This window comes from Pinus tabuliformis, chromosome 9, assembly GCF_031772625.1.
Source record: "Pinus tabuliformis cultivar Carrire ecotype Pingquan chromosome 9, CPIR1, whole genome shotgun sequence".
NCBI lineage: Eukaryota > Viridiplantae > Streptophyta > Pinopsida > Pinales > Pinaceae > Pinus > Pinus tabuliformis.
The window spans coordinates 1,424,210,412-1,424,225,103 of NC_142307.1; the positions used below are offsets into that span (position 1 = coordinate 1,424,210,412).

Here is a 14,692-nt window from a genome sequence, read left to right on the forward strand (position 1 = left end):
CAACACAAATCCATTACTTTTGACACCTTGGTGGAGAAGTTTGTAGAATGAAAGAAATATTTTGGGAAGAGGAAGATTACAATTCAATCCCTTGAAGGAGCAGTTGTCTTGCTTAGAAAAGGAAGAATCAATCACATGATTCTCCTAAAAGAAGTGGCAGTAGTAGAGGATGTCGAAGAAAGAATTTCAGAAGTGGGAGGGCAGACAACATCAAGGAGAAAGATTCATTGCATTCGTTGTGGTAGAGATGGACATGATGCATCAACATTAGAATAACATGGGAGAGAATCAAAGATAGTTGAAACCAAAGAGAAGACAAAGGTAAAGCATCAAATCCACCTAAAGGTAAAGCACCTGCATCAACTTATTATATTGTTGCCCATTGCAATACTGGCGTAATTGTTTCACACATCTACTTCTTAGAGAGATGCTTGATTGCTTGATACAAGTGCAACCGACCATGTGACCCTCAAAAAAGACTTTTTTTGAAGATATCAGTGACAATGTAGATGGAACAGTGCATTTTGCAGACAAATCAAGTCTCAAGCCCTCACGACTTTGGCAGCATCAAGACTAAATTGCCTGTACTCCCTTATTTTTTTCTGCATGACGTACACTACCTTCCAAAGCTACAAATAAATCCATTGTACCTTGCTCACATTTTCCAGCAAGTCCAACTCTATTCATATGTTTGATGGTAAAGTGGAAATAAGGAAAGCATCCAACAACATAGGTGTCATGACTGGAGTGGACAATGAAAGATTGTTTAAGCTGAAAGGAACATATACTCATGCACAAAACTCTACATACTTCTCTCAACATAATGAAGGTACATTTCCATCAACTCTTCTATGGCTCGGTAAGGCATCTCAGGGTCTTCGGTTCCACCAACTATGCCTTGATTCACAAAGAACAAAGAAGAAAGCTTGATGCAAGGAGTCGAAAGTGCCTATTCTTGGGGTATTTAGTTACCACCGAGGCATATCATCTTTATAATGAGGTAAACGAGAAGTTTATTCTTTCTAAAAATGTGATTTTTCTTGAATCTTCCGACACTGGCAAACAGTTGAGCGGTAGCTTAATCGTTTATACAGATCCAATCATGCAAAAATATATCATGAATTTGATAACAAGATTCTACATCTTAAAAGGGGGTAATTTATTTTCTATCAATCTCTGGGATCTCCTTCTTAAGCATCGTCTCCCCTTCATAACTTCTAGCCACTTCTTCAAATAGGGAAGACCCTTTCAGTGATGATTGAAAGGATTGGAACAATAAACCTTGATGCAACCCCATCTTAATCAGTGGAGAAACCTGGACTATATCAGAAAGGCCCCGCAAAATAACTCACCAGAACACTTGAAAGTATTCATCCTGATGAGATCGAAAAAACAGGAACCAAACATTCCATCAAACAAGATGGAATTGATATAGATAATTATGAATCTAGTGAGGTATACAATATGGATGTTTCATATGATTGTGAATCGAATTTATCTACTAAATTTGAAACAACTTCCATGAAAGAAGTTGCTTCTAATGATGAATGGAAATAAGCAAAGCAGAGGGAGTATGATGCTCTCATAAAGAATGGAACATGGAACTTGGTGGGCCCTCCATTCGAAAAAAACAAATTGGCTGCAATTGAGTCAACAAGAACAAGCACAAATCAAATGGCTCACTTGACAAACACAAAGCAAGGCTCGTGGAAAAAGAATTTGCACAAAAAGAAGGTGTTGATTATGAAGAGAATTTTTCCCCCACAGCAAAATTGGCTACCACCTAGACTCTGTTAGCCTTGGTAGCTCAAAATGAATGGAAAGATCATCAAATGGATGTGAAGACTACTTTCGTCAATGGAGACTTGAAAGAGAATGTCTTCATGGCTCAATTGGAAGGTTTTGTTGTAAAGGGAAAAGAATAGAAACTATGTAAACTTATAAAATATTTATATGGCCTAAAACAAGCACCGAGCGCTTGATATAAAAAAATTAATAGAGCATCTTCTGAAATTGAATTTCAAACACTTTAATCTTGATCATGCAACTCTGTTTGTCAAGAAAGTTGACAAAACTATGGTATATCTTGTGGTATATGTAGATGATCTATTGATAATATGGAACAATGAAACCTTTATTACATCCATAAGGAAAGAGTTAAGGACTTTGAGATGACGGATTTGGGACATGTTCACTACGACTTGGGCATTCAAGCAATTCAACATCTTAAGTATACATTCCTCTTCCAAAAGAACTACATTGGAGAATTGTTGAACAGGTTTGGCATGGTTGCACGCAATCCTTTATCTACTCTGATGGAACAAAATCTAAAGCTCACATCAAAAGAAGGGAATAAATTTGAGGATGCAACCAAATATAGACAGATTGTGAGAAGTTTTATCTACCTCACCAATACTGGAACAAATATTTTATTTATTGTCGCAATTATTTCCATATTTATGCAAAAGCCTTATAAAGGACATTGGTCTACTACAAAAAGAGTTCTTAAGTGCTTGAAAGAAACTCGAGTTTTTGGACTAAAATATTCAGAAGTGGATGACTTCAGCTTGATTGAATATTTTCATTTTGATTCAAACTTTGACGGAGACAAAGAAAATGCAGTATCTACTTCAGACTATCTTATGAGTCTTGGATCAGGGGTCATCTCCTTGAGGTCATGCAAACAGTCAATTCCAGTAGATTCCACAACAGAGGAAAAATATGTAGCAGATGCAGAAGCAACAAAGGAGATCATGTGGCTCGAGAAAATCCTGGAAGAGTAGCAGGAAAAACGAGTGAATTCTATTCCTCTGATTGCCAATACTTCTGCAATCAAGTTGGCATAGAATCCCAGATTCCATGAACAAACCAAACACATCAACAAAAAATATCAATTGATTCGATATCATTTAGAGGCCAAGACTATTCATCCAAGACAATGTTCCACAAATGAGCAAATTGCAGACATCTTCACCACAAGCATTTAGAAAACAAAAGTTCAAAAAATTCAGAATGATGCTTCAGCCCACTAACACCACTTTGGATTAAAGCAGGGAATGTTAGACACTTAATCCTTGTAGATTTGACGAATTATAAACACTTTGTAAATATGTTAATATCAGAAATCTGAACCATTAGAATAAGAAGAGACATCATCTTGGAAGTTGAAACCAAAAGACGCGACATCTTTTGTATATATATGCAACCTTGATTAATAGCAAATCAATGAAGTTTTGGAGTTACACAACCTGTCCTGACAAATAAGATAATTAACAGATAGTGGTACTCATTAATGAGGCATTGAGGTATCTAGCAGTAAATTAAGAAGAGAATTGATAGAAATGACTGATACCATTTTTACATTCTTCAGGGACTCTCCTTATCCAGTCAAAAACAGTTCAGAATATGGCATGTGTGACAAAAATTACAGCCAAATGCGTATTACAGAAAAAAAAGCTAATGGACAAATGCTAGAGACACGTGTCAAGTTTCCAACATAAACAGAAAACAAAACATGAGCTCATAACTCTGTTATAAAATATTTTACCAGTTACAGGAGGGCGATATGAATTTCCTATAAATCATCAAAATATATACAGAAATAGCAAGTTGGCATACACTTTCCAAAACATATTTCTGAACTTACATTGAAAGATAAGATAACACCAGGTTCTAGTACAGCGCCTTCCTTAACAACAGCCCCATCACAAAGAATGGCATATCTTAGTTTTGCATTGTCATGGATGGTCACATTATTCCAAATGTAACAACCTTGTATATGAACATTGCAACCAATAATGCACCCCTTCCCTATAACTGAGTCGGTGATATTGCAACAATCACCAATGCTCGTACCCTCTCCAAGAAAGGTTGTTCCACCAATTATTGCAGAGCGTGATTGCATCACACCTGGAAAATATATCGTGCATCAAATCATTATCAGGAATGAGTCACTGCAAAACTGGAACATTTAGAAAAGGTGTACAACGAAGTAACTGTCAGTTAGCAGCAGATAAATGCAATAATAGAACACACAGCAGCCTTAATTTTCCTTTTTTCTGCAACGAAGTTTGAATTCAACAATGAGATAAAAGTATATACATGCCATTTATAATGTGCTTTCTTCAATCAAATAATCATGTCCTTTGTAGAATAGAATTTCAGAGATGAATTTACTAATCAATTGTATAGAAGATTATCATATTATTTGAAAATAATAGATTTTGGACATAGTTTATGAAAGACATGTACCTTTTCTCGAGTAATGGCCTTGAAATGGCAAAATATGATCATAAGGTTTTACTATTAAGATTTTCAACCCTTATAGTGCAATGAATTTGAGATGTGATAGAGAAGGTATATTTTGAAATTTGTATTATATGAAAAATGTGTGGAAAAGATACATAGGGTTAAATTCCTAACAGCATCGATGAAACTATTGCTACCATGAGAATAATCTAGATCCTACACAAAATTCAATGGAGTTGTATCCTAAGCAGACAAGACAGAGTCGGTATGTCCATTCTTTTGTCTATGTTGAGCACATATCCAAGAAGAATAGGTATCCAAGGATCAAGCACAGTAACGTCAGCAAACAATGGAAGAATTGGAGGGGCGAGGAGAATTATTATGTAAAGCGTTAGTGTGTTTTCAGCACTCAATAATACAAATTTATATTTCAGATAGTCACAACATATTTCCATTAAGGATTTGAGCATCGTTCCAGATGAACCATCCAAGATCCTAAATACCAGAAACCTTACGCCATCACCTGAAGCTGGGACACCATTTAAAGAGTTCTACTCCAGAAAGGTGTGAAGCCACCTGGTAACACTTAGAAACCATGATAGTTTGTTCTACCCTTTTTCCTCCACCATCGTGAGGGTGAACAAGCCATTTTTATGAGATTCAAACACTAGTGGGGGCTAAGATAAAATCCCACTTTCACCAACCCGGTTAACCTCTCATGACTAAATTATTGCCATTAATATTAAAATAAATCATATTTTATTACATTTTCCTAGAATTACATTATACAAAATTAATTCCCTCACAGAAGGAAGTTGGAACACTTAAAAAAAACTTAGTGCTAAAAGGGTTGCTAAAAAACAGAGAAAATACATTTCTATTGCTAATCATTTCCTCCCTGGATAAATTCTGGCAATCTTTCATCCTATGAAGGCATCTATCCAAGATCTTACCAAAAATACTTCACCTGAGGATCATTTAAATTTTAGATGCCTTGTCTACTATGAGATTTGTAACAGACTTCTTTGCTTGTGCTGTAAGTTAAGAGGCTCGTTAAGGATCTTGATGCAGTGCAATCACTACAGAAGTCTTGTATTGTTCATAAACAAAAGATTCTTAACATATTCTAATAATATTTGTTGCCAAAAGTGGACGTCATCACAGAGCCAACGACAAAATGTAAACAGTAAAAGTTGAATTGAAAATGTTACCTCCATGAGGGTTGTTTGAAAATAGTTGTTTCCAGGTCCTCAGCCAACAAAACTCATACCTTGGTCTCTCTCTTCTTTTACTTGACCTACAATGGTAGGGGTGATCACACACAACTTTGATGCTCGCATGGCAGTTTGACCTACATTGCCTCTACACCTTTGTTTTCTTCTTTTTTCTTTTTTCAACTCCCTCGTCTCTTCTATAATTTACTGTGATTTTGGTCACAGATTTGTTTTACTTTATTTTCTTCTCCCTTTTTCTTCTCTTTTCTCCTAACATTAACCTTAGAAGCACAATAGGCAACATCCCCCTTTCTTTATCAAAATATGATAGATTCTATCCAATCCTGCTGACCTTTATGGTCATACTTGAATGATGACAACCACCCAAATTTTCAGGGCTTCAAAATTCATGCGTTTGCAAGTCATGGGCATATATAAAGACAAATGGTCCACTTAAAACTGCATTTTGTCTGTGATCTTCATTTTCCCGTTGCCCCTTCAGAGTAGCTACCTTAGAGACACACTTTGTCGAGTGTGATGTTGTTTGTATGAAATCCTTATTCTAGCTTCTCAAGTCCATGCCTGCTTCTTTCTTGAACTCCATCATACATCTGTGCTTCAGATTTGTTACCACTCAAACTAGCAAGGGGTCCTAGAAAGGGATCCTACAGAGCAAATACTAGGTCAAGGGGCATCAATGGAGCAATAACCCACTGTCACCTCTTTACGGACTTTCACCAATGGGAGGAGTCCCGGTATGAGAGGAATCACAAGGATAGATGGATCAATGATAAGATATGGGGTGATTCCTAAAGCCTATTCATAAGAGAGACTCAATTATATGGCTTGTTTGCCTAAAAATCAAGGTGATGGGCTCTCTGGGAAGGGACAAGAGGATGCTTGAGCCTAGGTTTAGAGGATATGCCTTGGCAAGGGGCTCCATAGGCTTAAGTATCCTTGAGGAGAAATGGATTCTATGCGATCCTTATGGAAGTTGAGTTGTAGAGTTGTGGGACCACAAAAAACCCAAGTGGACCCAGACTAGGTCAACGGTATGGAGTTGATCAACCAAGGAGAGACTTGACCTAATTAGGGGAAAGAATAGGATCAAAGGACAAGTTTTCTTTTGAGATTTGAATGCAATGATCCAAGTGAGGACACTAACCCACATCAACCGTGGAAATATCTAAATCTAACACATCAAAAATCCCTACTACATTATCTGGTTTATTATCTCCTACTTGTTCTTTCAATTAACAAGTTATTTATCAATATAAATATCGAAATAAACACAAATGCAGCCTTCACACATATATAGATCAACAATTGAAATAACTGAGACAACACAAGGGACACTGTTATTTTTGGAAAATTGTCCCCGGAAAAACCCAATGCGGGAAAACAGATGCAGCAGATATGAGGGTTTTATTATTATGCAGTTTTCTGAATACAACTAGGGTGCCAGAAATGGCTCACCCTTCAGAGAATTTCCTTGGCAGAAGTACCTTTCTTCAAAGACAAATATTCGGGATAATCAGCAACGAGATGAATAGCCTCACAGTGACTTCAATTGTTCCCTTAGCTGGAAAGCAAAAGCTGCTCCAAGCTACCCTCAAGAACTGCGTCACCCTCTAGAGACTGTGTCACCCTCTACGACTCTGCGTTAGCTAACCAGCTCTCAGTCTGCCCCACGAAAATTCCTCAACGCTGCCTCTTTAGCCTAGCGTCAACTCTGCAGCCCTCTACGCTGCCTGCTGTTGAAATTTCTATGTATTACCCGTTAGGAATTTAATATGTATTCTTCTGGTTTATTTCTCCTACTTGTTAAATTCGAACAAGTTATTTAAAACATATCAATAGCGAAATAAACACAATACAGTCTCAACATCTACAGATCAACAGCTGAAAGAGAACAAACACACAAGTGACCCTGTTATTTTTGGACAAATGTCCCCGGAAAAACCCAATGCGGGGAAACCGTTGCAGCTATTCTAAGGGTTTATTACTATGTAGTATTTCCTTGAGCACAACTGGGTGCCAAACTGGCTCACCCGACAAAGAAAAACAACCAGCAGTAATACCTCTCTATTCGGAAACAGGTATTCAGAAAACCTGTCCCACAAAACCCTCTCCAGCAACTCTAAAGCACTGCGCTGGCCCTCGTGGCCTCTGCATCAACCCCAAACCCCTTTGCGTCAACTCTCTGAGGCACTGCGCAGCCTCTGGGACCCTCTGCGTCACTCCAGCTGCCCTCTGCGTGGATGACGCAGGACCTGTAGCCTCTGCGTTGTCTCTGTTAGGCTTTGTGTGGCCTGCTCTGGCTCCTGCTTCTCGCTCTCTGCCTCTGCTCTAGTCTCTCGACACTATCTCTACCTCTCTGTCCAGTACTCACTGCCCCTCGTGGCTGATCACTAATTCGACTTTGCTTAGCAACCTCGCTCTAGCAAATCAAATGACTGATCACTCTGGTGTGTTCTCCAACTGACCCTCAAGCCTCCTCTTATACTTTTTTTGTTGAGTCTTCAATGGCCAAGATTACATCTCTAATCAATGGCTAAGATTAAATTTGACTTGATCCATGACTTTTGGAACCTTCTAACCCGGTTTTATATTAAAACCAATTAACATTTTATTTTTCCTAAGTTTAGACTTAGGAACTCCATAAAAAATATTAATTATTTTAATATCTCCCAAACCAGGTACAATCTGTCCAAACCATTTCTAGGTCTTGGAGATCTCATGTGCTTTAGCCTCTCCACCAATTTTCATGGCTATAGCACATCCGATGCTACCCCAAATCAATACCCCCTCTTAGCGAGGATAGTGATCTAGTAATACTCCTCACTGAGCATCACTCTGATTATCTGGCACCAGTACCTGTGCTGATGCTAGGGCTCCCCACCCAACATCCTCTGCACCGCTACATTACTGTTGCCCATGGATCTGCCACTGCCACTATTGCATCCGTACAGCAACTCCCTCTACATTTGTGTTGTTGGTCCTTTCTCCCAACACTGCATCTGCACTGCAACCCCCTCTCATCATGCTGCATCGTGCTACTGCTAACTGCTACTGCACTGTAACACAGTTACTGAGAAGTAAGTAACTGGTCCACCCAACTTCTGACATCCCTGTCAGGCTAGAAACACTCCCGATGTTGAAGCTCTCTCTGTCGCTAACTAGTGCTCCCTCTACTGACCTTTGCGCTGCTGCAACAACTCCCTTCATCTCGCACCATTGCAAACCTCTCTGTGCCATCCTGCACTATTGCAACACTCTCCGTGCCTCTCGCACTGTTGCAGCTTGCTAGCCTCGCACTACCCGAGGACTCTTACACTGTAGCACTCTCTGTCGCTTCATCCGCATCCGTTTCTACCGACATCTGCCAGTCCTGCTACTCTCTCTTCAAGGCTCCCGTAACAAGGTATAATCCAAGAGGTTGGGTACCTCAAGGATCCTGCCCCTCATCGCCTATAGTCTTCTTGACTACAGCTTGATGTCTCCCCACCTCTTCTCTAGAGGTACATGAGCACTCATGGCACAATCGTCATCTTCCTCGACCTCCTCCTTCACCTTCACCAGCACTGCCTTAGAGTCAGATGCCTCTCCCTTGTTCTTCTTCCTCAGACACTAGTTCGCATAATGACCCAGTTCCCCACAGTGGAAGCACTTGACCTTCGAGAAGTCCTTCCTCTTCTCCTGCTTTCCCGCAGATGCTAGAGTTGCATCCTCTTCCTCTTCCTTCTTCATTTGGACTCCTTTGCTGCTACTTCCCATCTTGCACAACTGCCTGATCTCCTCTTGGCCAAGAGCCGCCCACAATTCTTTCCAATCTGGGAGATCCGCCCTGCCCAGTATGCTCTGAACAAATGTCTCCCATTCCTCAGAGACTGCGTTAAGTGCAGTCCTCACCAACATCTCCTCATCCAACGTGGCCCCTATGGAAGTCAGTTGGTCCTGGATCTCCTTCAACCGACCGAGGAAGTGATCTATCTGCTCCCCCTTCTACATCTGGTATGACCACAGTTGATTCTCAAGTAACATCTTCCTCTCCATGGAAGTATGCTGGTACAATTTCTTCAAGGCGTCCCACAATTCCTTTGCCGTCTCCTTCTCAACGATATGTTGGACCACATGATCCTTGACCCCATCAAGGATGATGCATTTCACCTTGGCCATTGCCTCCTCATACTTCTCATTATCAATCGAGTCAACTAGGATCGCCACATTTCTCAAGGCGAAGGCCTTGATGCGATGTTATCTAGAATGGACAAGATGCTGGCCTTCCAGACCCAAAGTTGGACACCCCGTCCAGCCTATCCTGATCCCTCAACCCATTCATGGCCATCCCTCTGCTCTTCTTGTCGACTCCTCCGAATCTCTCTACTTCCCTCTGGAAGTTCTCCTTTCAACTCCTGTTGAATCTCTCTACTTCCTGGCTGGAAGTTCTCTGCTAGACTCCCTCTGAGTCCTGATTTCCCTTCTGGAAATCCTCCTTCCAATCATCATCTTACACCTCTCCGATCTTTTGTGCACCCACAACACTAATTCGAATTCCTTGGCTAGAAATCTTCCTCGGTAGCAACTCCCTCTACCTTGGTTTTGCCCTGTTAGGTATTGTTCTGCCCACAGTACCCTACCAGCTGCACTCCCGCAAACTGCCCACAGCTTCCTATGCCCTAGCAACTGAGGAACTGAGCGTTTAGGTTCTGCGCAATCCTAGCACTGGCAAGACAGCTCCCTCAGCCAACTGCATCAACCCTCCTGGTCTCTGCGTCAGCCCCTTTCTGCCCTCCTCAGCCACTGAGTTAGCCTCTCTCTGGCCCAGATTGATGACGCAATCCCTCTGCGTCAAACCTTCTTCTGTCGCTTTTCCAAGGATCAGCTTTCGTCACTCGGGATAGCTGATTTTGTTGCAAATGCTCTACTTAGCTGATGCCTTCAGCTCTCCTGTGATCTGCAACCATGCTCTGATACCATGTTGAAATTTCTAAGTATTACACGTTAGAAATTTAATCTGTATTCTTCTGGTTTATTTCTCCTACTTCTTAAATTCGAACAAGTTATTTAAAACATATAAATAGCGAAATAAACACAATACAGTCTCAACATCTACAAATCAACACCTGAAAGAAAACAAACACACAAGTGACACTATTATTTTTGGAAAAATGTCCCCGAAAAAACCCTATGCGGGAAAACCGTTGCAGCTATCCTAAGGGTTTATTACTATGCAGTATTTCCTTGAGTACAATTGGGTGCCAAACTAGCTCACGCAACAGAGAAAAACAACCGACAGCAATACCTCTCTATTAAGAAACAGGTATTCAGAAAACCTGTCCCACGAAACCCTCTCCAGCAACTCTAAAGCACTGCGCTGGCCCTTCTGGCCTCTGCATCAGCCCCAAACCCTCTTGCGTCAGCCCTCTAAGGCAATGCCCAGCCTCTGGGACCCTCTGCGTCACTCTAGCTGCCCTTTGCGTGGATGACGTAGGCCCTCTGGCCTCTGCGCTGTCTCTGATGGGCTCTGTGTGGCCTGCTCTAGCTGCTACTTCTCGCTCTCTGCCTCTACACTGGTCTCTCAACACTATCTCTGCCTCTTTGTCCAGTACTCACTGCCCCTCACTACTAATCACTAATTCGACTTTGCTTAGCAGCCCCGCTCTAGCAAATCGAATGACTGGTCACTCTGGTGTGTTCTCCCACTGACCCTGAAGCCTCCTCTTATACTTTTTCTGTTGAGTCTTCAACAACCGAGATTACATCTCTAATCAACGGCTAAGATTTAATTTGCCTTGATCCATGACTTTTGGAACCTTCTAACCCAGTTTTATATTAATACCCCATTAAAAATATTAATTATTTTAATATCTCCCAAACTAGGTACAATCTGTCCAAATCATTTCTGGGCCTTGGAGATCTCAAGTGTTGTAGCCTCTTCACCAATTTTCATGGCTAGAGCACATCTGATGCTACCCCAAATCAACACTTGCGTCAGCCTCTGTCGCCTTGTGCGCTGGCCTCCTCAGCCTTTGCGTCAATCCTGGCTACCTCTGTGTCAACCTTCCAAGGCTTTGCGCTGTCTCTCTGGCACTCTCTCTGCCTCTCTGCTATGTATTCTCGACCTTCTGCCGAGCTACCCCTCGAAGCAACAGATCACTTACTCGATTTCTTAGCGAACCCTGCCCCAGAAAATTGAATTCTTGATCAACCTGGTGTATCTCGAACTGACCCTCAAGCCTCCTCTTATATTTTTCCTGTTGACGATTCAACGGCCGAGATTAAGTCCCTAATTAACAACTAAGATTAGATTTGGATTGATCCTCATTATTTAGAACTTTCTCACCCATATTATATTAATACACATTAATATTTTAATTTTTCTAAGTTTAGACTTAGGGTCTCATTAAAAATATTAATTATTTTAATATCTCTCCATCTGGGTGGAATTTCCCCAAAAGATTTTTGGGTCTTGGAGATCTTATGTGCCTTAGCCTCTCCACCAATTTTTATGGCTAGAGCACATTCGATGCTACCAAAAATCAACATCAACCTAGGGAAAGAATTGGTCTTAGACTCTTATGGCTAGGGCTAGCTATATCTAAAGATTCTACTATTGGATTTGCTTGAAACTTGGAGGACCTTTAGAGGAAAGCCCAACGCAATATTGAAGCACAAATCAAGGAGTTTGAATGGTTACAGTAAAATTCATTGGATGCCCTAAGTGACCCTCTAGGGTTAGGCCTAGAATTTGGAAAAGTGAAGAAAAGAGAGGTAAATTTGACCACCAAAGGGATACGAGGATTAGAGCCTTATTGCTTGGGCATAATGGAGTCAGGATACACATAGATTGAGTATTTTCGTGAGCTAAGGATCCCTAATTGATCTTCGCTAGCCTCGCTAAGAGCAGCAACTAGGTCAATAGGGATTTATACTTCAAATTTGCGAAAGAGACAGTTTTGAGGTCTTCAACCTAAGAGGTGCCTCTAGGAACATTCACCCAATCCCTCAATGCTCAACGCATGCATTTAATCATTTATTCAAGGTCCCAAAAGAATTTGGCATTATATTAACCCATACAAGAATAATGATAACAAGATGCATGCATTTGACAAGTAAGATAACAAGAATAGCATCAAAATTTCGACTTGCATGAGAGAGAGTATATCCATTCATCAACTTACACGAGAGAGAGTATATCCATTCATCAACTTCGCATTAGAAAGAAGCTCCAAAGACAATAGCGAAAATCCAAATAGAGTGCATTAAGAAACTCCAAAAAGTTCACCCCAGCAAAAAGTGCGAAAATATCTCAAGAGATACTAATCCAATCCAAGTGATGATGAGAGGTTAGAATAAGCCTCTCCCATATTTATACAACTCAATAGCGGATTCGATTTGCCTAATTGGCCCAATTTAGCCCCAAATAATAAAATAATACATAATAATGACATGACTTGGTGACAAGCCCACCAAGATAGCTCAATAATACAAAGAATATCCTCTCAAGAGGGAAAAATGATGAATATGATGAGTCATTGGGCCATTGAGGAGGCTTAATGGAGTCCAATTGTGCCAAGTTGAATGAAAAGGCTCCAAACATAGTGGACAAGGTGTTGGCCCCTTGTTTTCCAAGCAAGTCACATGTGGCGCTCCCAAGTGGGTGTGGAGGCACAATGGCATCCTCATGGGTCTCCAAGCGGATCGATAATGTCTGTAAACCATCTGTAAGGGATAGGATGTTGACATAAGCCCTCCCTTTATCTCCTGCAGTGAGACACATCCTCATCTGGACCCTGGAACCTCTGCCAAGTGTGTGGTACATGTGTGGCGTCGATGGGCATGGTGATCCAGGTGCATCATGCTCATCCAAAAGGTGGAACACGAGCAATCACTAAATGTTGTTGGGGATCCATTAAGTACTATCTGCTATGGTGGAGGCCCATGGCTCTCAACACTCACCCTACGAGTGTCAATGTGACCCTCGTGAGGGCTTGGACCCCGTATAGGAAGACCAAACCCCAAAATGGAGACCCACCTACAATCCTGCATTAGATTCAATGTGTCCCCTTGCCCTCCAATACAATAAATCATTAGAGTAATCAAGCAAAAAAGCTTACAAATCATGGAATCGAGTGGGCAATTCATGGTGGCATGCCCTTCCATAGTGGACTTTGGCATGTAAAAGTGTCTCCAATCTCAATAAGGGGGTTAACCAAGGACCCTATTAGGTGGTTTCAACCTTTAAAGGGGGTGGCATGTCCATGGTACATCCATCAATGGGTAGGTGGCATGTGATATAGCGATGGAACGGAGTGGGGATTAGGGGAAGGCTCCAAGCGACATGTCATGGTACAAGGGTAGCTATGATGAGGTAAGCCTACACTTGGATATATGAGTGTAAAAGGGAGCAAATCAAGGTACATGAGTTACCCTGGCCTTTGTTTTCCACTCTTTTTCATATGCCTTTTTCCTTTGATTGATTTTTCTTCATAACTACTTGGGGCTGCAGGGGATGAGAGCATGAAGTGTGGAATATAGCAGTAGATACCCCCCTTTAAGGTGGGGCAGCTCATTGCCCACTAGGGGTTGGGACAATCATGGGTTCCTTAATGTGGAGGGGACTCATCTAGGGCCCATAAGAACCAGGGTGATGACCATGAATGAGGGGTTGAACTCATGTTTGGCTTTTGCCCACGTGCTAAATTTGTATGTCCCAGCGATCTTTTGCATTTTGTGGTACATTTCTTGTTGTAACTTGTAAGTAGCCAAATTATGCTTTTTCCTTTCTTTTCAGTGGCATCAATCTCTGAGTATCGTTCCAAGGCTGACCCAAAGTTTGGACAAGGGGAGGGGGAGGTTAACCCTATGTGGACCCAATGGACACATGTGGACCCAGATGGGAAAAGTGATGAATGGGGTTAACATGAGTGGAGCGGAGTGATGTATTTTTTGGCACCGTTGTCGAGGAGCCATTTATTAGACCTTGGCTTTGCGACATCTGTCTTAATCATTTTCGTCTCATCATTTCTCATCCTTTCATCTCTCACCAGGATAAGTTCCTTGTCCTTGGTTCCTTTTACTGACTTCATTTCTTGCACCTGGGTTTATCAAATTTAGGTTTATGTCTGGGTGGCGACTCCATTTCTTTTATCCTCTATAGGAGTGTGTACTAGAAGACATCCAAGTAGCTTGGTTAGTCCTGCTCCTGATCCTAAAATGGATCTCAG

At 41.2% G+C, this 14,692-nt stretch overlaps 1 protein-coding gene across 5 annotated transcripts in view; it reads right to left on the reverse strand.

Annotated features, from left to right (window-relative positions):
* The window catches only part of LOC149153887 (uncharacterized), a 403,197-nt gene that overhangs the window by 241,415 nt on the left and 147,090 nt on the right, over positions 1-14,692 (reverse strand). For all 5 annotated transcript variants that reach the window (XM_089438322.1, XM_089438319.1, XM_089438323.1 and 2 more), the window contains one exon: positions 3,647-3,909. In XM_089438322.1, coding sequence (XP_089294448.1) covers positions 3,647-3,909 — 263 coding nt within the window. The remainder of the gene's footprint in view (positions 1-3,646; positions 3,910-14,692) is intronic.